Below are 23,495 nucleotides of genomic sequence, written 5' to 3'. Positions count from 1 at the left end.
ACGCAGTTGGTTTGGATACAAAATTACAAAGATACCTAATGGCAGAGCTAAAAGCATATAAACAAAGGGGAACCATAACAGCAAATGTTTAATGACAGGAAAAACAGAACATGTCTCAGAGTGGCAAAAGAAGGTGGATCAGATAGGAGGAGGTAAGTATTAAATCAAGTTTTTAAAATGAAAATATAAATAATTTTAGAGAAGTGAGCAGAGACTGATTTTGATTCTCAGTTGTCAAAACACTAGCAAGTAAAATTTACTTATACGTAATAAGGAAATGTTTAGTGGTGAAAACATCCTGGGTTTTTTGATGTAACCCTACCAATTAAATTTTGTACCTTAAAAGTTGAGCTGTTCAACCTGGTAGTCATTAGCCACAAGTGGCTATTTAAATTTAATTTAAAATAAGTAAAAATAAAAATTTATTTCCTTGTTTGCACTACCCACATTTCAAGTCCTTAGAGTCACAGCAGAGGCTGGACAGAGAAATAGAACATTTCCAACATGGCAGAAAGTTCTGTTGAATAAAGCTGTGATCTTTCAGAAGTTTATCAATATTATTCATCTGGAAGTTTACCATAGCTACCTGCCATGAGCGACTTCAATGGGCAAGATGTACAACTAGATAAAACAAGAACCAAAATTCTTTATTGCCATTTTTTGCCCCCTAAGAAATACACTTCCTTGGAACAGTATTATCTACCAGCACCTGGGTTTCCCAGGCACTAGTGGTAAAGAACCTGCCTGCCAATGCAGGAAACATAAGAGAGGCGGGTTTGATCCTTGGGTTGGGAAGATCCCCTGGAGTAGGAAAAGGCAACCCACTCTAGTATTTTTGCCTGGAAAATTCCATGGACAGAGGAACTTGGCAAGCCAACAGTCCACGTGGCCACAAAGAGTTGGACATGACTGAGCGACTACACACACATACACAGAGCATCTAAACAATGCAATACTTATTGTGAAAAATATACAGGCAGCAACTTACTTTTGACTTGGTATACGATTTCAGATGCTGAGTCAGTAGGCATAATTTTCTCTCCATGATTGAGTAGAACAGCTGAGAAAAATAAAGGATTCTGTCTGCTTTATGTAATAGTATAACCCAGAGCACACCCAGACAGATAATCTTTTATAATGGGTTTGGCAGGCATTTCTTTAACATTTTGGAGTGAGGAAATAACTTTTATTACCGTTCTTTAAGGTTTTGAATTATAAAACATCTCTAATACAAGCCTTTGTTTACTTTCATTTAAAATTTAAAAATAGCATTTCTTTCAGAACAGCCTTAGAAATATAATAATAATACAATAGATAAAAATCATTACATATTTATTCTGGAACATAAAACAGAGAAGCTGATTGGATGTTATCCAATTCTTTTATAAGCTAAACATAGTTCCAACACTATAACCTAATAAAGATGTCACATGCCAAAAAATTTTAGACAAATCTAACTTATGAATTAGACACAAAATAAATGAAATGATAGCAATTCTAGTTCAAAATACACTAAAACTTTAACTCAAGAAATCAAGAAGAATTTGTCTTAGACTGGAAAGCTGACAATATGAGGGAGCGTTAATAAAATAACCATATAATTAACTAAAAAAATTATATGATCATCTCAGTAGATGCTAAAAGGCCACCACTGAAATTCAACGCCCATTTATATCCTTATCAAACACATTACTATATAAAATTAAAATAAACATGATGAGTGTCTATTCCAAATAAAAATTCAATTATACATACTAAAGGGCTTCCCAGGTGGCTCAGTTGTAAAGAATCACCTGCCAATGCAGGAGCCACAGAAGACCTGGGTTCAATCCCTGGCTTGGGAAGATCCCCTGGAGGAATGAAATGGAAAGCCACTCTAGTATTCTTGCCTGGAGAATCCCCATGGAGAGAGGAGCCTGGGGCTACAGTCCATTGGGTACCAAAGAATCAGACATTGACTGAGCACACACATACATACTAAAGATATGCTACTTAAAATTATTAAATATTTCAGAGTTTTATGACATTTTTAGCTAATGCAATGAAGAATAAAACAGAAATAAGAGAAATAAATACTAGAAAGGCAATCATAAGAATTTTATGATGTTTTTCAGATTAAGTAATTCCACAGTAGGAAAATTAGAAAGAACTCAGGGCTATTTCTTGATAAAAGAATAGAGAGAATAAACACTAACCTTACAAAAATCAATATATGTCCAAGAAATCATCAAAATCCAGTTACAATATATGCAAAATAAACCTGTTCCCAAGTAAAATTTTTAATGAGTGATGTGCATGATCTTTAGAAGGGAAATTGCAATCCTTATTCAAAGATATCAATACTGTAAGGATATTAATTTTTTCAAATTAACTTGTAGTTCTGATGCAATACCAATTAAAACATTATTTGGGGGGATTTTGCTGGTGATCCAGTGGTTAAGACTCCATGCTCTCAATGCAAGGGACCCAGGTTCGATCCCTGGCTAGGGAACTAGATTCCACATACCCCAACCACATATCGCAAGGGTTTGAGTGCTGCAACGAAAGATTCTGCATGCCACAAGGAAAAGATCTCGCATGCCACTACGAAAGTACCAGGCCACGACCAAGACTGAAGATTCCTTAAGAAGCAACTAAGACCTGATGTATCCAAATAAACAAATAAAAAACTAAAGTTATTTTTGGAGGCCTAAATATTCATAGGAGAAGGCAAAGGCAACCCACTCCAGTACTCTTGCCTTGCAAATCCCATGGACAGAGGAGCCTGGTAGGCTGCAGTCCATGGGGTTGCTAGGAAAAAAACTGAAAAAAATATAAAATACATCAGACAAAAAATGACATTACTATCAAATAATTAAACATATTATTATGGTTTAAAACAATGTGTTTGACTAATCTCCCCTTCCCCGTACTACTAATAGGAAACAAAGTTCCCTAAACCCTCTTGGACCATCCTGAAGCTGGGTCTTGATAGGTATGGATTTCTTCTTTTTCTTTTGCCCTGTGGTCTGCCATCTGGTGACCTCAATCTACAACTACATTCTCAGTGCTGCAACATATCTAGGATTGGCTGGTACCCTTTAGTTTACATTCCTTCTAGCTAACCAAAGAATTAGAGCTGAGTGCCTGGGTCAAAGTGCCCTACATGACATCTTCCAATCTTTGGTAAAAGAACTCCCATATAAAATGACATGATGGGTTTGGCAAAAATGTTGGTAACTGCTGAAGCATGGTGTTTCTTTTGTGTCCATGTGCAATTTATCCAATAGTTAAAAAAGAAACAAAAATTATTGCTCTCACAAATATAAATGGCCAATTAATATATGAAAAAATCCTCAATCTCATTAACAATTAAACATAGGTGAATCAGGCTTCCCTGGTGACTCAGACAGTAAAGAATCTGCCTGCAATGGGGAAGACTTGGGTTTGATCCCTGGATTGGGGAGATCCCCTGGAGAAGGGAATGGCTACCCACTCCAATATTCTTGCCTGGAGAATTCCATAGACAGAGGAATCTGGTAGGCTACAGTCCACGGGTCGAAAAGAGTTGGACACAACTGAGTGACTAACACTTCACTTTCATTCAGTTCAGTCACTCAATCGTGTCTGACTCTTTGCGACCCCATGGACTGCAGCATGCCAGGCTTCCCTGTCCTTCATCTCCCAGAGCATGCTCAAACTCGTATCTATTGAGTTGGTGATGCCATCCAACCATCTCATCCTCTGTCATCCCCTTCTCCTCCTGCCTTCAATCTTTCCCAGCATCAGGATCTTTTCCAATGAGTCAGTTCTTCACAGGTGGCCAAAGTATTGGAGTTTCAGCTTCAGCATCAGTCTTTCCAATGAATATTCAGGACTGATTTCCTTTAGGATGGACTGGTTGGATCTCCTTGCAGTCCAAGGGACTCTCAATAGTCTTCTCCAACACCACAGTTCAAAAGCATCAATTCTTTGGCACTTGGCTTTCTTTATGGTCCAACTCTCACATCCATACATGACTACTGAAAAAACTTTGACTAGATTGACCTTTGTTGGCAAAGTAATGTCTCTGCTTTTTAATATGCTGTCTAGGTTAGTCATGGCTTTTCTTCTCAGGAGCAAACATCTTCTAGTTTCGTGGCTGTGGTCATCATCTGCAGTGATTTTGGAGCCCAAGAAAATAAAGTCTGTCACTGTTTCCACTTTTTTTCCCATCTATTTGCCATAAAGTGATGGAACCAAATACCACAATTCATGTTTTTTGAATGTTGAGTTTTGAGCCAGCTTTTACACTTTCCTCTTTCACTTTCATCAAGAGGCTCTTTTATTACTTTCATAGGTAAATCAAAACAAGAAAATTTTTTTTACCTTTCAGATGAAAAAAAATCATTAAGACACAGTTTCTGGTGCTGAAAAGGTGTGGAAATGTAAACACAATCTCTTGGTATCAGCTTGTACTGCCTTTTGGAACACAATTTGTTAATACTGATGGAAAATTTTATCGTTCCCAAAACATTTCATATCCTTACACCCAGAATTCTAATTCTTTTATGAAATGATTTGGCAAGAATGCAAAAATACATGTACACTGGTGTTTAATGTATCAGTGTTTATAAAAGCAACATATTACAAATGAGCATGATACAATATTCATTTTAAAAAGATCAGATCAGATCAGTCGCTCAGTCATGTCCGACACTTTGCGACCCCATAAATCGCAGCACGCCAGGCCTCCCTGTCCATCACCAACTCCCGGAGTTCACTCAGACTCACGTCCATCAAGTCAGTGATGCCATCCAGCCATCTCATTCTCTGTCATCCCCTTCTCCTCCTGCCCCCAATCCCTCCCAGCATCAGAGTCTTTTCCAGTGAGTCAACTCATTGCATGAGGTGGCCAAAGTACTGGGAGTTTCAGCTTTAGCATCATTCCTTCCAAAGAAATCCCAGTGCTGATCTCCTTCAGAATGGACTGGTTGGATCTCCTTGCAGTCCAAGGGACTCTCAAGAGTCTTCTCCAACACCACAGTTCAAAAGCATCAATTCTTTGGCGCTCAGCCTTCTTCATAGTCCAACCCTCACATCCATACATGACCACAGGAAAAACCATAGCCTTGACTAGATGGACCTTTGTTGGCAAAGTAATGTCTCTGCTTTTGAACATGCTATCTAGGTTGGTCATAACTTTCCTTTCAAGGAGTAAGCGTCTTTTAATTTCATGGCTGCAGTCACCATCTGCAGTGATTTTGGAGCCCAGAAAAATAAAGTCTGACACTGTTTCCCCATCTATTTCCCATGAAGTGGTGGGACTGGATGCCATGATCTTCGTTTTCTGAATGTTGAGCTTTAAGCCAACTTTTTCACTCTCCACTTTCACTTTCATCAAGAGGCTTTTAAAAAGATACCTCTACATAATAGAATACTATGCATTCATTTGAAAGAACAGTTTCTTTGTATTAATGTTGAAAGAGCTTTGGAAAATAAAGTGAAAGCAAGTTAGATAAATGAGACTGGCCTCATTTTGGTTAAATAAGGCAATAATATATGTCAACAAAAAAAAATTGGGAGCCCAATAACCACACAATTACAGTGGGTTTTTTATTTTAGGTGGTAGGAAAAATAGAAGACTTTCTTTCTTCATTGTGTAGTTATATACCATTTGACTTTTTTCAATATACATAAACGATCATTCTTTGTTATCCATGGGGGATTGGCTCCAGACCCCTGTGGATATCAAAATGGATGCTCAAATCCTGTTATGTAAAATTGCATAGTATATGTATATAACATATATATATATATCCCTCTATTTAAATAATCTCCAGAACACTCATACTACCTATTACAATGTAAATGCTATGAAAATAGTTGCCATTGTGTGGCAAATTCAAGTTTTGCTCTTTGGAAATTTCTGGAATTTTTTTTCAAGTACTTTCGATCTATGTTCAGTTGAATTTGAGGATGCAGAACCCATGGATATGAAGGGCTGACTGCATGACTTTTCCAACAGAAGAAGTAATAAAGGTTGTTGTTGATGTTTAGTTGCTAAGTCATGTTCAACTTTTCTGCAACCCTATGGACTGTAGCTTGCTAGGCTCCTCTGTCAGTGGGATTTTCCAGGCAAGAATACTGGAGTGGATTGCCATTTCCACTTCTCTAGGGGATCTTCCTCACCCAGGAGTTGAACCTACATCTCCTGCATTGGCAGGTGAGTTCTGTACCACTGAGCCACCAGGAAAGTCCAGAAATAAAGATAAAAAATTTAAATGAATAAAAGAAAGTTTCCTACCCATCCTTAAAAAATGCTCCATTATTAAGCCCAATTTCCTACTGCTTCCCGAATCAGGATGGTTCCCAGTCAGTAAATCCAGTTCTACCACTTGTAAAGGTGGAAGAGGCTTCTGTCATCCTTTTGTTTGAGAGTCTTGATCTCAATGTTCTGGGCTCCAAATGTGAATCTTGAAACTTTATCATTTTTTCCAGATATTTAAAACGGGACTAAAGCAAATAGGACACCCAGGGGTTTGCTTACTATGCCCGAAGTCCAAACTATCAAGTTTATCAAGCCCAAAGTAGTGGCCTCCACAGTGGGTCCACAGGATTACGCATTGGCACTCAGGGAAAAAGTATTAGAATTTCAACTAAGATATTTTTAATCTCATCTTCTGTCAATTTCAATTTTCAACTTTTGTCTTTTAAATTATATTACACAGTTGTTTATATTCATGTGTGTATATGTACATGTCTGTAAGTCATTAATAAATATATATTCAAATATTAAGTGGCATTTGGACATTTTATTTTACTGATGGAGTAGCTCATCAAAAAATTTAGAAACCATTAATTTAGGCTATAGCTGCTTTTCAGAGAACTAAAGACAGATCTAAGGTACATAAAACATGTTCTATAAATTAGTCATTGTCCCCAAAGTCACTAATATAATGAACAGTTAAAAGAAAAATAGAAAATAGATAAGAAAACACAATATAAGACAAATGAAAGAGTCAACTTAGTAGGTAATAAAAGGTAGAAGGGAAGAGAAGAAAGTACAACATGAAAATTATCTACACATACACAAATAAAACAAGGAAAAACAAACCCTTAGACAAAAGAAAGGGAGGTCAAAGAGAAAGAATAATTCACACAAGGATCCTGAACATTTAGAGATAAATGAAAATAAGCAAACCATCATACAGTTGGAACTGAGAATGTACCATATTTGGAGCTCTTTATTCTTATTGTCTAGCATGATGCCTGGCACATAGTGTGCACTCAGTGAGTAAAGTCAGGATTCTAAACTATGCCATTTTCATACCAAATCAATGTGTTAAGTCCAATTTGAGAAGTCATTGCATTTTTATTTCCTTGTTGTTGTTTTATCAAGTTGTTGAAAACTTTATATATTATGAGGAACACAAAACAAAAGACAACGAAACGACAATGGAAATTTTGTGATGTTACATCTGCAAATGCAATAAAAATCTAAGGGTTTGTTGGAGAATTTGAAGATATGGCAGGTAATTATTTATTTGCCAACCCATGGAAACCTCCTCCATCCCTTTGCTGCTATATAAACCAAATAGTCGTGAATATTTGTTAAGAACCTATAATTTAGAACTTCTAAAAGTCTTTCTATAGCCAGGAAAAAAAGCTATTTGGAGGATTAAAGCAGTGACCTTTTTTCTTTCTTTACTTGAAAGCTGAATTCATACCATTTGGAATAGCAATTAGGTAGTTGATTAGTGATGTTTTATATGTTCTGTAAATTATATATGAAAATGACACTTCTGTTGCATTGGTATTTTTAAGCCTATTGCTAATAATAACTTTAAGCCATCTGATCTAGAATGCAACCATGTTTTGTTAAAGAAAAAAACCCTGCTCTGCTAGTAGTTCCACCTTTACTCTCTTCCCCAGAAGCAGAAAAGCAAAATGGACTCTTTTTAGGCAAATACGAGGTACTATGTACTCCAGTCACCATTCATATATCCATCAAATATTCACTGTGGATCTCTTAGGGTGAAGCATTGTATTGGAGTTGGAGATATATTTGTGAAATTAAAGAGTTTAATTCTCTGGACTTCTCTGCTGGGCCAGAGGTTAAGATTCTGCCTTGCAATGCAAAGGACATGGGTTTGATTCCTGGTCGTGGAATTAAGATCCCACATGCCTTGGAGCAACTAGGCCCACAAACCACAACTACTGAGTCGGTGTGGCACACTTAGAGAGTCTGTGAGCTGCAATGGAAGACTCGGCGTGACGCAGTGACGATCCTGCGTGCAGCAACTGGGACCTGGTGCAGTCAAATAAACAACTAAATAGTTTACTTCCTTTGGAATTTACAATCATTTCTCTAGTTCTCCCCTAATTAAATTAGCAATCTTCCAAGTATCTGAGATATATCTGTGCATAACCATGATTATTGCAGAATGCACAATATTTCTTCTTAAAACTGAAACCCTTAGGTACACAGGTCTTTAAAAACTGCTTGCTGTATGATTTAGCAATTCCACTTTTAGGAACACATTTTCACAAAATGATAAAGATTAGGTGCCAAGATTTAGTTACAAGGGTGCATTTGTTTTTAAAATAGTGCAAGAAACAGCCTAGGTAAATATGGAATTGTTTAAATAAATTGCATTACAGCCACACAAAAGTAGGTGGTTGGTATAGGCTGAATTGTTTGTGTACCCCTAAAATTCATATGTTGAAACCCTAACCCCAAAAGTGATATTAGGAAGTGGGGGCCTTTGGTAGGTGATTAGGTCATGAGGGTAGAGCCTTCATTAACAGAATTAGTGCCCTTATAAAGAGACCTGTTGGGCTCCCTGACTCCTACCACTTGTGAGGACACAGCAAGAGGATGGTGGTTTGTAAACCAGGAATTGGGCTCTCACCAAATCTGCTGATGCTATGATCCTGGATTTCCCAGCCTCCAGAACTGTGAAAAAGAAATTTCTGTTTATAAGCCCCCCAGTCTGTGGTATTCTATCAGCAGCCCAAACTAACACAATAGGTTTCCTTTAGAGGGATCATGTAGACAGGGAAAAACTTCTGTGATATATTATAAAAGGAATATTGGAAGTTACATTGTTGCTTAAGTATCAAGTACAGGGAAATGCAGGCCCTGACATTGTGCTGACACTGGGCAGGAAACTTGACCTCACAGTTCTTCTACCTCTTATGGGCTGGATCATGTCCCCCAGATTCATACATTGAATTTCTAACCCACAGTACCTAAAACTTTGACTGCATTTGGAGGGCCTTTCAAGGGGTTATTAAGTTAAAATGAGGTCATGGGAGGGGGTGGGTTGGGGCTAGTGCAATATGATTATATCTAGTCAAGGCTATGGTTTTCCCAGTGGTCATGTATGGATGTGAAGAGTTGGACTGTGAAGAACGCTGAGCGCCAAAGAATTGATGCTTTTGAACTGTGGTGTTGGAGAAGACTCTTGAGAGTCCCTTGGACTGCAAGGAGATCCAACCAGTCCATTCTGAAGGAGATCAGCCCTGGGATTTCTTCAGAAGGAGTGATGTTAAAGTTGAAACTCCAGTACTTTGGCCACCTCATGAGAAGAGTTGACTCATTGGAAAAGACTCTGATGCTAGGAGGGATTGGGGGCAGGAGGAGAAGGGGACGATAGAGGATGAGATGGCTGGATGGCATCACCGACTCAATGGACCTGAGTCCGAGTGAACTCTGGGAGTTGGTGATGGGCAGGAAGGCCTGGCATGCTGTGATTCATGGGGTCGCAAAGAGTCGGACACGACTGAGCGACTGAACTGAAGGAAAGAAAACTTTTCCTCTACTCTCTTAGGTTTAGTTACTGGGGCTGGTGAATTAAACTGACAAAAGACAGACTTGACAGGAGAAGAGGCTAAAATTTTATTAATATTTAAAATTTCATATGCATGGGGGCCTCACCAATAAAGAAGTGAAAAAATCAAAGGGCAGACAGATTTGGGGGCTTACATACCATTTTAACAAAGGGTGATAAAATGGAGAAGGGACTACACAAAGAAAACAGGACTTGGGCTTCTAGGGCTGACAAACTGTGCAGAAGTGACTTGGAATATATGGGGAGGAGGTGGTTAAGAAATCTTCTAATGGAAGACAAGGGTCATTTGAGTAGAGTCTGTTATGTAGATGCATTCCAGCATTGACTCCTCATCCCTAGTGATGAGGGTGCTCTCCTTGTCTCTGCCTGGTGGGTTTCTCATGGGAAATTTATGCCCCATTTTACACAGATGGAAGACAGTAGAGAGCTGTTTCTGCATCTGCTGTTTCTCAGCTGACTTTAGCTCAAAATAATCAACATGCCAAAGTGGCATATTTCAGAGTGCCACATTCTGAACCCCTTCAACTGATGTGCTTATGAGAGGAAGAAATCCGGACACAAATGAGTACAGAGGGAAGACCAAGTGGACACAGTGAGAAGGCGGCATCCAGACACCAAGGAGAGAGGCCTTAGAAGAAACCAACCCTGCTGACACCTCCAAGTCAGCTTTCCAGTCTACAGATCTATGAGGGAATAAAACGCTGTTGTTTAAGCTGTTAAAATCAGAAACAAAGGGAGACTGGCTTTGAAAATTCCCTCAACAGATAAAACCAGTTTACTCATATAAACAAGGCTTAATTTAGCTTGCTGTGTGAGACCTACTTGACCTGGGTCATTTCTTGTTTACACCTCTGGAAATCATAAGCAAAGCTGGAACTGTTCCCCAAGGTTGATATGAGATAATTACTGACAAATTCCCTATCATTTAAGAAAAGTCTAATATTATAACCAATCACTGTAAAGAATACACAGTCACTGCTTTCTCACTACATAAGCTGCTTTATGACAATATACTCCTGGGCCTCAGTCCATGTTTTGGCCTCTGCAAACTGTCTTTTTCATGTGTGCACAAAAAAACTTTAACTAATTACTACTTTCCTGATTCACTGGTTTTATTTTGGGTATTTCTTAACCTTTGACAAAGCCACCCAGAGAGTGGTACTTTGCTACAGCTGTCCGAGCAAACTAATACACATCATCCGTAAGATGGGCGAATCTTAATACCATCTTCACTTAGCTCTTAAGGTTGTCCTGAGTCAAACAGACACAAATTCCTTTGTAGACTATGAGGTACTATACCAATGTAAGTGGTTGTTATTCACAGGGTCCCTGAGAAACCTGGAGGAATGGTGGCTCAGTGGTAAAGGACCTGCCTGCCAATGCAGGAGATACGGGTTCAATCCCTGGTCTGGGAAGATCCCACATGCCTCTGAGCAACTAAGCCCGTGTGTCACAACTATTGAGCCTGTGCTCTAGGGCCCCGGGAACCGCAACCACTGAGCCCTTGTGCTGCAGCTACTGAAGCCTGCTCGCCCTAGAGCCCATGCTGTGCAACAAAGGAAGCCACCAGTGAGAAGCCCAAGTACCACAACTAGAGAGTAGCCTCCGCTCTCCGCGACTCGAGAAAAAGCCTGCACAGCCACCAAGACCCAGCACAGCCAAAAACAAAATAAATAAAATAAAATTATATATATAGAAAAGCTGCTGATTCATGTTGATGTTTGACAGAACACAACAAAATTCTGTAAAGCAATTACCCTTCAATTAAAAATTTTTTTTAAAAGAGTCAGATACAACTTAGCAACTAAACAACAATCTTAAAAAAAATTATCTTGTTAAGATTGAACTTTTGGGGGGAGTTTTGATCATTTTTTTTTAATTTTTAAAGAAAATTAATAATGATAATCAATTAATTAGTGATAAAATGAGAACATAAATGCTGTGCTTTGGTTTATCTGCTCTTTTTTCTTTCATCAGAATTCCTATTTTCAAATTTTAAACTTTATTTTGTATTGAGTTAAATAGCCAATTAACAATGTTATGGTAGTTTCAGGTCAACTCAAAGGGACTCAGCCATACATATACATGTATCTATTCTACCCCAAACTCCCCTCCCATCCAGGTTGCAACATAACATTGAACAGAGCTTCATGTACTATACAGCAGCTCCTTGTTGCTTATCTGTTTTAAATACAGCAGTGTACACATGTCCATCCCAAATCCCCTAACTATCCCTTCCCTTAGGCACTCCTAAGCTCCTTCTTGAAGTCTGTGAGTCTCTGTTTTTAAGTTCATTTGTACCATTTCTTTTTAGACTCCACTTATAAGGGATGCCATATGATATTTCTCCTTCTCTGTAAGACTGAACTTTATAACCCTTTAGTAAGGTAGAGGTTCAGTTCCCACAAAGGGATGGAGAGAACCAAGAGATTTCAGTAAGACTGCAGTAAAGATCACAACTGACTCTTCAGTGGAGACAAAGAGAATGCATGTTGTTAAAGATGTAACTTACATATAACAATAATAGCTAACATATATTGAGCATTTACTAACTTACCAACACATGGTCCCAAGTGTTCTCTAATTAAACCTTTTATCAACTCCATGTAAAAGTACTGTAAATATATGTGTGTGTGTGTGTGTGTGTGTGTGTGTGTGTGTATACTTAGAAGGGTACGCTTATTACCTGTTTTGGTCTTTTCCCTTACAAAACACAACTTCAATATGAAAATTTGTTCATATGTAGCAGACAAAATTGCCAAAATAAGAAGCTGTGATTTTTATCAAGAGACACTATGCTGTGCAGAACTGCAAACCATGAAAAACACTACTTGGCTGGACAAAGTGATATATGGTAAAATGCACGACACACACCACCTTTCCTTTACATTCTTACTTCAGGGCATCTACCTGCATTGCCCTAAGAGTATGAGCACTGTTCTTTTGAGTCTGTGTTTATTTCATGATAAGCATATTGAATATATTACATTAAATCTGTATAAGCATCCTGCTTGTAAAAGTCCCAAGGCCTAAATAAAAAGAAAATCCTTACATTTTGAGGAGAAAATTGCATTAATACAATGTTTTGAAATAAATGATAAAGCTTGCAGGCCTGAGGGAATTCACATTGGCCACATTCAAGAAAGACACTAAGAAACTTCCCTGGTGGCTCGGTGGCTAAGAATCCACCCTCCAGTGCAGGGGACTGGGGTTCTGCCCCTGACCAGGGAACTAAGATCCCACATGGGTTGGGGCAGCTAAGCCTGCCTGCCACAACTAGAGAAAAGCCAGCCAGCCAGGACAGAGGATCCTGCGTGTCCCAACTGGGACCTGACACAGCCAAATAAAACAAATGAATAAATATTAAAAAAAAAATAAGAATGATGCTGAGAAAATAAGTGAAAGGAGAGTTTGTACATTCCAGTTATTATCTGCTTTGAGTGGAAATTGAAAGCACTTGAGACTAAAGATAAAGACCCTAATGCCAGGTAATGCTGAGTGTAGTTGGACAGAATTTTGTGGCCTTCAGGCTCATTAATCTTACAAGTAACTTCTTCATGAAAGGAGGAAATTGGCAAAATAGAAGTGGACTTTCTCTTTTAAGCTGCTTTAGAAGACAGAAAAGGAGAGCAATAAACCATAGTAATCCACCGCTGGTGTCACAATATATTGGCTCCCCCAAATGACGTCCTTCTTTCCTTTTACCTCTTCTCAGTATTAAAAAATCACCACAATTTACCACACCCATTTCTAGTAAGTGATATTTGGAATATGGCTATCCATTAAGGAAAATAACTATTAATAACCTACTGGTTACCATTTAAAGTCTACATAAAAAATATAAAACTTCTATATGGCAGAAGACACAGTGAGCTAAAAGACAAATGACAAATGTGTCACTGCAACATGTAGAGTTAAAATTCTTGTAATAATGTATAAAAAGCTCTTTCAAATCAATAAGAAAAATAAATCCCAATAAGAAATGGTCAAAAGATATGAAAAATAACACAGGAAGAAACCAAAGACTAATCAATATGAAATAAAGCTCACATTCAAATTTAAAAATTCAAGTTAAAATTATGTATCATCTTTAACCTAGTAGATTGGTAAAGGTATTTTTCAAAAAGGCTTTTAAAAATAGGTTCAGAAATCTTTTCTTTGGGAATTTATCCGAAGTAAATAATGAGACTAGAGTTGTACAGAATTGTTATTTAAGAAACTGATGAAATTTAACCTAGCAATTGAGGATTGGTCACATAAATCAAGGAATATATACTCTCTCACTTAGCAATTCTGCTAGACTGTATTCCTTGGAATAGTCAATAAAACCAACAGTTCTTAGAGACACAAAGATGTTCATTTTAGCTGTTTATAGAAGGGAAAAATGGCATGGTACATACATCCACACCATGGAGGGAGAGAAAAACAGCACACTAATCACATCTATGCATCCAAGTACGGTACTGTGTGGGTATTTGTTATTGTTTAATCTAAGTTGTGTCTGACTCTTATGCAACCCTGTAGTCCTCCAGGCTCCTCTGTCTATGGGATTTCCCAGGTAAGAATACTGGAGTGGATTGCCATTTCCAGAGGATCTTCCCTTCCCAGGGATTGAATCCACGTCTCCTGCATTGGCAGGTGGATTCTTAACCACTGAGCCATACATGAAATATGAATTTAAAAACGCTAGTTTATAGAATATCATGTAGCTGTAAAGAAACAACAATTTAATGTTTACATGGACAGATGACTATACTAACTGAACAAAGTTTCCTAACTGTACATATGATCCCATGTATGTAAATACATACAAAGTTGTTTGAAAATATTTTGGGGTGCCTAGTACTTTGGCAGGGACCTTTGAAGACCCATTCCACGAAGGACTCCAAGCTAAAAGTAGTGTGTTATTTAACATTAAAGGTTGATTACTTAGACATTTATTTAAAGGAATACTGACTTTGATTTTACTCCTGAAAAATTCTTAATTCTAGTTATTTCTATCTACGCCATAAAGACTCGCTGGCAGCTACGGGATGCAAACTGACGCTGGGACAATCAGCAAATCTTACAGAGCTACTTTCCTCGGGTTTGTATTTTCAAACAAACAACCTTTCAATTACAAACGTTTCTGGCTCAGCGGGTCGGGAAATGGTCGGGAGTGAACGGTGGGGATACAACCGTGAACTGAAGCCTTTAAAACCTTTTCAGTCAGAGACCAGGTGAGACTGGCCTTCGTGGCGCCATTTCTAATCCTTGGTCCCACGCACTTCTTCTGTGGAAACGTTGAGATTCCTTCCAGGATTTCCAGCCAATGGCTACAAGTCAGCCCTACCAGCAGCTCCGGGCCAATGGGCAGAAGGCTATCTTTCGACTGGCTTCTACTCCTTCCCAGCCAATCGGAAACATTCTTCAAATGCCTCTTTCTAAGCTGCGCAGGCTCCGAGGAAGCTGGCTTCACTTCCGGGAGGCCGCCGGAGGCGGCTCCGCTTGTTGCCATAGCGACCGTTTTACGTTAAGTGGTTTGTAGCTTTCAGCCTGGTGACTGCGGAGGCTGCTGGGGCACATCGTTCCCCTGTCCTCTCGGTTCCCTGCGGCCGAAAGGCCTGCTAGGATTCGGGGATCTGGCCTAGGCTTCCGCGGCGCCCCGCGGGGGCGGAATGGCCGCGGAAGAAGAGGACGAGGTGGAATGGGTGGTGGAGAGCATCGCGGGGTTCCTGCGGGGCCCGGACTGGTCCATCCCCATCTTGGACTTCGTGGAGCAGAAATGTGAAGGTAAAATACGAATCTCGAATCGTCAGTCCTTGCTCACGTCTCTCACACCAACAACCTCTCCACACACCGCCTCTCATCTCCTCGATCTCCCCTCCTGTCAACCAGGTTTAGAGCTGGATTTTTAGGATGTGTTGCTGTCACCGCGCCTGTCTTTTCCACGGTAATGAAAAGGGGGACGACATACCTCTCCCCCCTCGGCCCAAGCACGCATTCGAAAAACATTAGACTTTAATCCTGTGTTGGGTCTACTCCATCTTGCACCTTTCTGCCTTGGGCAGGTGACTGGGTTTCTTCCTTCATCAGCTTCCCCAGTGACTTGGGAGGAGAGATGTCAGTTCGCTTCTGAGTTCCTTCTGATTCCAACTGTTGGCCAAAAAGTGGGTGGGAGAGGGGTATGTGATTACTCTGGTAGGCCCAGAGCCGGTAATCTCGGTGGCCTGTATTCCCTTTTTTGAGCTCTCTCTCTCGGTTATACCAAACATGGAGCGTATCTTCCAATAAATGAAGTATGTAGACGTGGCATAACGTTCCCTGTAAGGAAAGAGTACCTCTAGGTTCTGATCAGTTCACGCTTGGGAGCTCTGCATTCAGTTCTTAGAGATAATTTGGAGCCCATTAATGGAAAAGGAAGCAGAAGCGATGTCATAAGAGTAATTTCAGGCTGTTGTGGTTGTTTAGCTGGCCAAGACCTTAAGGGTAGTAATATCCATTAATTGTTCGAACGTCTGTCGTATGTTGGAGGGATTAGACTTTTTTTTTTTTTAAGGTTCAATGGGCTAGAGCTAGCGTCCGTGGGCACAAGCTAGAGGTAGACAAATTTCTGTGAAGGAAGTGCTTCATAACAGATAGTATCCTGGATACATTCGCCTGTCTCAGAAGATAATGAGTTCTCCAGGCCTTAGCAGTGTTTGAATGAATCTGATAGCACCTTAATGGAGTTACTACAGAGAGGAATTCAACTGTCAAATGGTTGGTTATCATGAATGATCTGTTAAGAATCCTTTCAACCCTAAGTTTCCATGAATCTGGTAAAGATGAAATTTACTTTGACCACTGAATCTTTTCATTACATTCTCATTGCCATGAGCAACATTCAAATAGTATTTACTAGGTATTGTTCTTGCAGGTAATTTTTAAAAGAAGTTCAAAATAACTTTTATTTCTGCTCTATTAAAAAATTTAAAATGCTATTCTGAGACTGAGGAAGCATGTGGTGTTCTGATCTCCTTTAGGAGAAAAAAGAAATTATGTCACCTTTTGATTCCACTTATCCCACTGAACCTAAATGCTGAAATAGCAAAAAAAAAAAAAAAAAAAAAAATTCTATCCCCCAACTTTAAAAGTGGCTGCATCTCAGTTATAACACACCTGATTGTGTAATTTTAAAGGGAAATAGTAATCTTCAGACTTGTAAACATGTAATGTAGTAATTTGGTTTCAAAATTATCTGAAAACAGGTTTATTAGCTGCTATATTGCATAGTATGCCCAGTGCTATGTAGAATAGATGCCAAGAGAAATGGAAGTAACATTTCAGTGGCACTTGAAATAATAGTGTTTATATTTCACTGACTTTGGTTTGTCAATGTGGTATTCTTCACCTTAGGTAATTTAAAAATTAGTTTTGTATAACTTTGTAAATATCAGCATTTATTTCAACATTTATTGAGTGTCTTTGAGCCAGAAGTTGAGGTTAGAAAAGTTAATAAAACAAATCTTTGTCCTTGAGAAGTTTATAATTTGGTAGGGAAGGCAATGGAATTTAAATGTAAAGTGACCAGATGTTATTATAAAGGTGGACATATGGTGCTGTGTATTCAAATAGTTCTGAGGAAAGAATCTAAATAGCCAAGGGAGTTGGGAGTGAGTAGCAGATCATGGCGGAGAAGGCAATGGCACCCCACTCTAGCGTTCTTGCCTGGAGAATCCCAGGGACCGGGGAGCCTGGTGGGCTGCTGTCTATGGGGTCGCACAGTCGGACACGACTGAAGTGACTTAGCAGCAGCAGCAGATCATGGTGAATGTGCCTCTTGCAGTCTTTTGAAGAATGGTTGGGAGAAGAGGTATTGGGTAAAGGCAAAGAGATCCAAGAAGGGCTTGAGCAAAGACCTGGGGCTTTGAAGCACCTTCTATGTTTTTACATTGGTCCACATTCCAAGTAATTGTGTCCTGTTACGAGGGCAAAATTTGGGTTTTGGAGTGGTGGGAGATGAGACTTGGGATCCAGTCTTGAAGAGTTTTGTCTGGGATTCTAAGCATTTTATACTTATTCTCTAAGCAAAGAACTGAAGCGTTTTAAATAGAAAATTACTGATGTTAGTTTTGTATTTTATAAAGAATGGGGGAATTTTTTTTAAAGGTGGCTTATGGTTTACAGTTCATGAATTTGTCTTTTCCTTGATCACATTGTAGCTTTTTGAAGGAATATATATCTTTCTAATATACATTTTCACACATATGATCATTGAGTAAACATTTGTTTTTATTCATTTTTGTTTCATTATTGATCTATATGTAATAAAGAAAGAGTCAGTTTCAGTAAAATTTGGATCAGCAAAATTCCAATATGGTAAAATAATCTGGAACCTGTTGTGAAAGGAATTATTTAGAAACTTACCAATAATGTTCCATTTAAAGTTTGTAAAGAAATTGTTGCCTTGTATTATTGATTGAAAAGTGGCAAATTAGTGTTCCTCTCCCATATGAAGTAGCTCTTAGGTACGGAAAAAAACTTGTTTACAATTAATTATTATTATTTTTTTAATCCCAAGAATTTTAAAGTGGAAGAGCCAGTTTACAAGAATGAGTGTTCTATTTGTAAGTTCTATTTGTGGAGCTGACTTTCATATTTAATGAAATTTTTTTTACACTATGCAATATTTTTCTTTTAAATTTAGTTTTTGATGATGAAGAAGAGAGCAAATTGACTTATACAGAGATTCATCAGGAATATAAAGAACTAGTGAGTATTTTTAAACTGATTTTAAATATAATTTGAATAATATTAATTCAGTCTGTTCTGAATTTTAAAAATAGACTTGTCCATTTAAATTCCTTAAAAAATTTCAGTCTACCTTAGTAGTGCTCTCAGTTGCATCAGATCCCAGGGGTTCTCTGTGCATTTCCTCCATAAGACTCTGGAATGTAAGGAATAGATTTAGGACAACTATTTTAAGGGATCTTGCATCTGATCTTTAAATTTTATTCCTGTTCTTCTGCTGGTATATCCAGGGGAGTGTTCATTATTAATTTAGCCATGTTGTCTTGAGATTTTAAGAAATGCCTCTGGGTAGCACAAGGATTATACCACATCAAACTTCATAATCCTGACTTCAGTTATTTCTGGTAGAGGAAATAAAATTTCATTTGATTCTCTGCGAAGATTTTCACTTTTAGTTGTTTGGGGTTTTTTTGGTGAAAAAGATTGTCACTGCCATATAATATAATTTTATGTAGATTAATCATTGCAAGCAAGCATTTGATTATACTTTTCTAAACTCAATATAAAAACTCATTTGGAATCTTTCAATGTAAATTGTAAAAGTTAAACTTTTTTTTTTTAGGTTGAAAAGCTGTTAGAAACTTACCTTAAAGAAATTGGAATTAATGAAGATCAGTTTCAAGAAGCATGTACTTCTCCTCTTGCAAAGACCCGTACATCACAGGTTTTTGTGTTTTTTCTGCTAATATATAATTTTAACAAAAATGCCCAGGATTCCACTTAGATTTGCTATGTTTGATTGTCAAAATATAATATTCTAGAGACTGTAAGAGTGAAAAGCCAATTTAACACATATGGATTCTTTCTTTATAACTACCTTGCAAAAAGATAATTTGAAGCATTAATAAACTGATGCTATTAAAAAAGAACTTCCTGTCAGAACTATAATAGATCACAGGCTTTATGCAAAAAAATTTATTTATATAGGTCTCTAATGGTTTTGCAGTTGCCCCTTTTTTAATCTTAGTAGATACACAGTACATGGTTCCTGGGGTTTTCTTCTGTTGGAACTAATTTTATTGTCGCATTTGTTCTGCAGTGCTGAATTGAAGTAGGTTTTAGGTGTATTTGTAACTAATATTTACTGGGAGTTCATGGTAGCTGCTGTTTTAAGCACTTGACATATATTATTTCATTGAATCTTCCTAACAGTCCTTAAGAAATTGGTACTATTTATTTTACTTTGTTAGAATTGAGAAAACTATTGCACATATATATTAAGGAACTGGTACACAGTCTACAACTAAAGTAACAAAGCCAGAATATCAGTTCAGGCTCCGAGATTGAGTATAGAGATATGTTATTACTACCCAAATAGCCTTCTCAAAGAGTTACTTTAGCTTTTCATCTTCTACCAAATTAACTATAATTCCTTAGTAAGATGATAGGATTATATAGGATGTGATCTCAAATTATCATTTTCAACCTCCTGCTGTCATTCTATAGTGCATTACATACTATAGTAATTCTGGCTACTTGTTTTTGTAAGCATTGGTGCACCTGGCTTTGCTCATGGTGGTCCCTTAACCAGGAATCCTCAGCCCCTATCTTCTCACCACTCCATCCTTTCCTTACCCAGAGAAACCCATCTCTCATCATGGCCTGCTGCAGTGCAACTTTCCTAATATCTCTAGTCAGACCAGTACTCATTCTACCCCGCTGAGCACTTTTACATTTTCAATTCAGTTTAATTGTCTTGAATTAAAGTTTTTTACAAGTCTATTTACCTTGAGGAATTTATTGAAAATTATTAATTAGTATTTAGATTTCTTTCAAGGTATTGGTATTTGTTTTATTTTTCTTGTATTTCCAGAATATTTTCTTCTTTGGTTAATATTTGTCAACCTCTTAATTAAGCTATTATGAATGAATCTGAAATACTTTGTGAAAAAAGATGTTCATAGTAATAGTAGTCACATCCATCTTTTGTTTTCATCATCAGAATAACTTGTGAATGAAGACATTCAGAATTTTAAAATACTGTTTCAGATCAAAAGTAACATATCTTTCTGCTTTGTTCTGTTACATAACACCTTTTGATTTGGAGTTGGTTCGTAGTACAGTCTTGTTATGTACAAGCATGGAAACCTTCTGACACAGACAGACTTGGATTTGAGCTTAGATCTTTTGATTACTTTCATTTATCATGGACAAAGTTGTTTTACAGTATTCCTGTCTTGTCTATTCTGATTCTCAGTTTGAACATCTGTAAAACAGGGATAGTATCTACTTTGAAAGGTTTTTGTGAAATTTGAGCAAAAATGTTCATAAAACATTTAGCACAATACCTGACACATATAAAGTGGTCTATAAATGGAAGCATCTTGTAATTAATGGTAGCTATTTTGGTGGTTGATTAGCAGGGTGCTAATTAGGCCAGGGTCATGTATTCAATCCCCATGTGGACTAGTTAGCTTTATTCTCTTCTGGAGCAAACTTAGCCCCAGATACTAGGGGCAGTATGACTGAATGAGCACAAGCCCATCTCCAATAACCAGAAAAACAGCCCAAAGCCTGCTAGTTACTGATTTACAGCAATAATCTAATCTTTGTAAATAAAGATCAGAATGCTGATTCCATTATGCTAATTTAGAGTGCTTATAAGGAATTCAAGAAACCAATTGTTTGCCCAGGGTAGTTTAGGAGGTACTTTTTCTGTTTTGGTCTGTTTGGTTTGATTTTTATTTTTATAAACAGTTGCTCGCTCCCCTCTCATTGAACTGTACTGCTAAAGATGACTTGCAAAATTCTTTTCGCCTGGTTTGGTCACCATTAGTCCTAGACCACTGGTCCTGGCATTCTTGTATATTAAAATCAGCAGGCGTTGTAAGGCGTGCATCAGATGAAGATGTGTGGTTTAAAAAAACAACCTTTTTTTTTTCTTTCCTTCCTTCCTTTCTCTTCCTCTCCTCTTCTCTCCTCTCTTCTCCCCTCCTCTTTCCACCCTTTCCATCCTTCCTCTCCCATCCTCTCAACTCTCCTCTCCTTCTCTTTCTTCTCCATACAGCTTGTGGGATTTTAGTTCTCCTACTAGGGATCAAACCTGGGCCTTCTCTGGTGGAAACACAGAGTCTTCACCATTGGCCTGCCAGGGAAGTCTCAACAACAGACTTTTTAAGAGCATGTTTTCCTGTCATACGTGTGTAGCTTCTCAAAAAATGCTCATAAATTAAGATACCTTTCTAAAGAGTTCAGAAAAATATGATAATAGAATGCATATTGAGATATTATTTCAGTTGTGTTCAGTTGATTTTGTAATTTTATGGTGTTTTCAACTGAAATAGGCAAAAATGGCTTTTTTCATTGCTTGTAATTTTTTTTGGTGAGGATAGAGCTCATCACTGATTTCTATATATAGCAGGAGCCAGGGATGACTGTATGGCAAGAGACAAAGTATTTTTTGTTTTTGCTTTTCACTTGATTTACTTTGACTTTTGTAAATTAGAAATTAATGCTTTCAGAAACATTTGTCTTCTAATGTTAATTTGGGAAAATTATTCTTTTTTTTCCCAATAACTTGTATCACTAAAATGATTACATGTATGGTATAACTTTCATTTTCTAAAAACACACATTGGATAATTAATAATATTTTGTCTGATTGCTCATAAGATTTTAATAGATTTTTTTAGAGCAGTTTTATGTTTACAGAAAGTTGAGCAGTTAATGTAGTATCGTCTCTTTTTATTAAAGTCTTTCATTAGTGTAGTGTATTTGTTGATGAGCCAGTATTGATACATGATTATTAAGTAAAGTCCATAGTTTATATAAAGGTTCACTCTTTGTGTTGTACAGTTGATTTTGACAAATACATAATGTCATATATCCATCATTACAGTATCACACAAAATAGTTTCGCTGCCTTAAAAATCTCATGTGTTCCACATATTCATCTTTTCCATCTTTGCACCAGACCTCTGGCAACTGCTGTTCAATTTATTGTCTGTATAGTTTGGCTTTTTCCAGGATATTATGTAATTGAAATCATAAAGTATATAGCTTTTTCAGACTGACTTCTTTCACTAAGGAATATGAATTTAAGTTTTTTCATTGTTTGATAGTTCTTTTCTTTTTATTGCTAAATAATATTCCATTTTATGGATGTACCACATTTTGAAGGTGGTATATAACCTTTGGAAGGATATTTTGGTGCATTCCAGTCTTTGGTAATTTTGAATAAAGTCACTATAGCTATTCATATTCAGGCTTTTTTGTGGATGTAAATTTTTCATCTCATTTGGGTAAATACCTAGGAGCAAGACTGCTAGATCATATGTTAAGATTCACTTTTAATTTTGTAAGAAACTGCCAGACTCTCTTCTAAAGTAGCTATATCATTTTACATTTTTACCAGCAATGAATGGAAGCTCCTGTTGCTCCATGTCTTCAGTAACACATGATATTGTCAGGTTTTTGGATTTTAGACATTCTAATAGATATGTAGTGATATCATTGTTTTCTTCTGCCCATTTTTAAATTGAGTTATTTATTTTCTAATTGTTGGGTTGTAAGAGTTTTTTGTATATTTTTGATACAAATCTTTATCAGGTGTGTTTTGCAAATATTTCACAAAATATTCTCCTGTGGCTTTTCTCTTCATTCTGTTAACAATGTCTTTCACAAATTAGAAGTCTTTTTATTTTAGTGAAGTCTGATGTATTGATTCTTTCATTGTTTATGGTTTTGATATTTTATCTTAAGAAGTCATTGCCAAAAGCCAAGGTTAGCTAGATTTTTTTCTATGTTATCTTTCAAAGTTTTGTTTTTACGTTTAAATTTATGATCCATTTTAAGTTAATTTTGGTGAAAGGTGTAAAGGTGTAAGGTCAGTGTTTAGATTCCTTTTTTTCCATGTAGATGTCAGTTGTTCTAGCAGCATTTGCTAGAAACATGACCCTTTCTTCATTG

The 23,495-nt window shown here is 37.4% G+C and overlaps 1 protein-coding gene across 3 annotated transcripts in view; it reads left to right on the top strand.

Moving 5' to 3' along the window:
- The first annotated feature begins 15,296 nt into the window (after positions 1 to 15,296).
- CFAP36 (cilia and flagella associated protein 36) overlaps positions 15,297 to 23,495 on the top strand; it is a 28,639-nt gene continuing 20,440 nt past the window's right edge. For 2 of the 3 annotated variants that reach the window (XM_005889467.3, XM_070379552.1), the window contains exons 1-3: positions 15,297 to 15,587; positions 18,484 to 18,548; positions 19,150 to 19,251. In XM_005889467.3, coding sequence (XP_005889529.1) covers positions 15,473 to 15,587; positions 18,484 to 18,548; positions 19,150 to 19,251 — 282 coding nt within the window. In that variant the 5' untranslated portion in view covers positions 15,297 to 15,472. The remainder of the gene's footprint in view (positions 15,588 to 18,483; positions 18,549 to 19,149; positions 19,252 to 23,495) is intronic. The other variant, XM_005889466.3, reaches the window with a different exon arrangement.

Source organism: Bos mutus, chromosome 11, assembly GCF_027580195.1.
Source record: "Bos mutus isolate GX-2022 chromosome 11, NWIPB_WYAK_1.1, whole genome shotgun sequence".
Lineage (NCBI taxonomy): Eukaryota > Metazoa > Chordata > Mammalia > Artiodactyla > Bovidae > Bos > Bos mutus.
The sequence above is the reverse complement of the archived record's forward strand: the minus strand, read 5'-3'. Positions and strand labels throughout refer to the sequence as shown.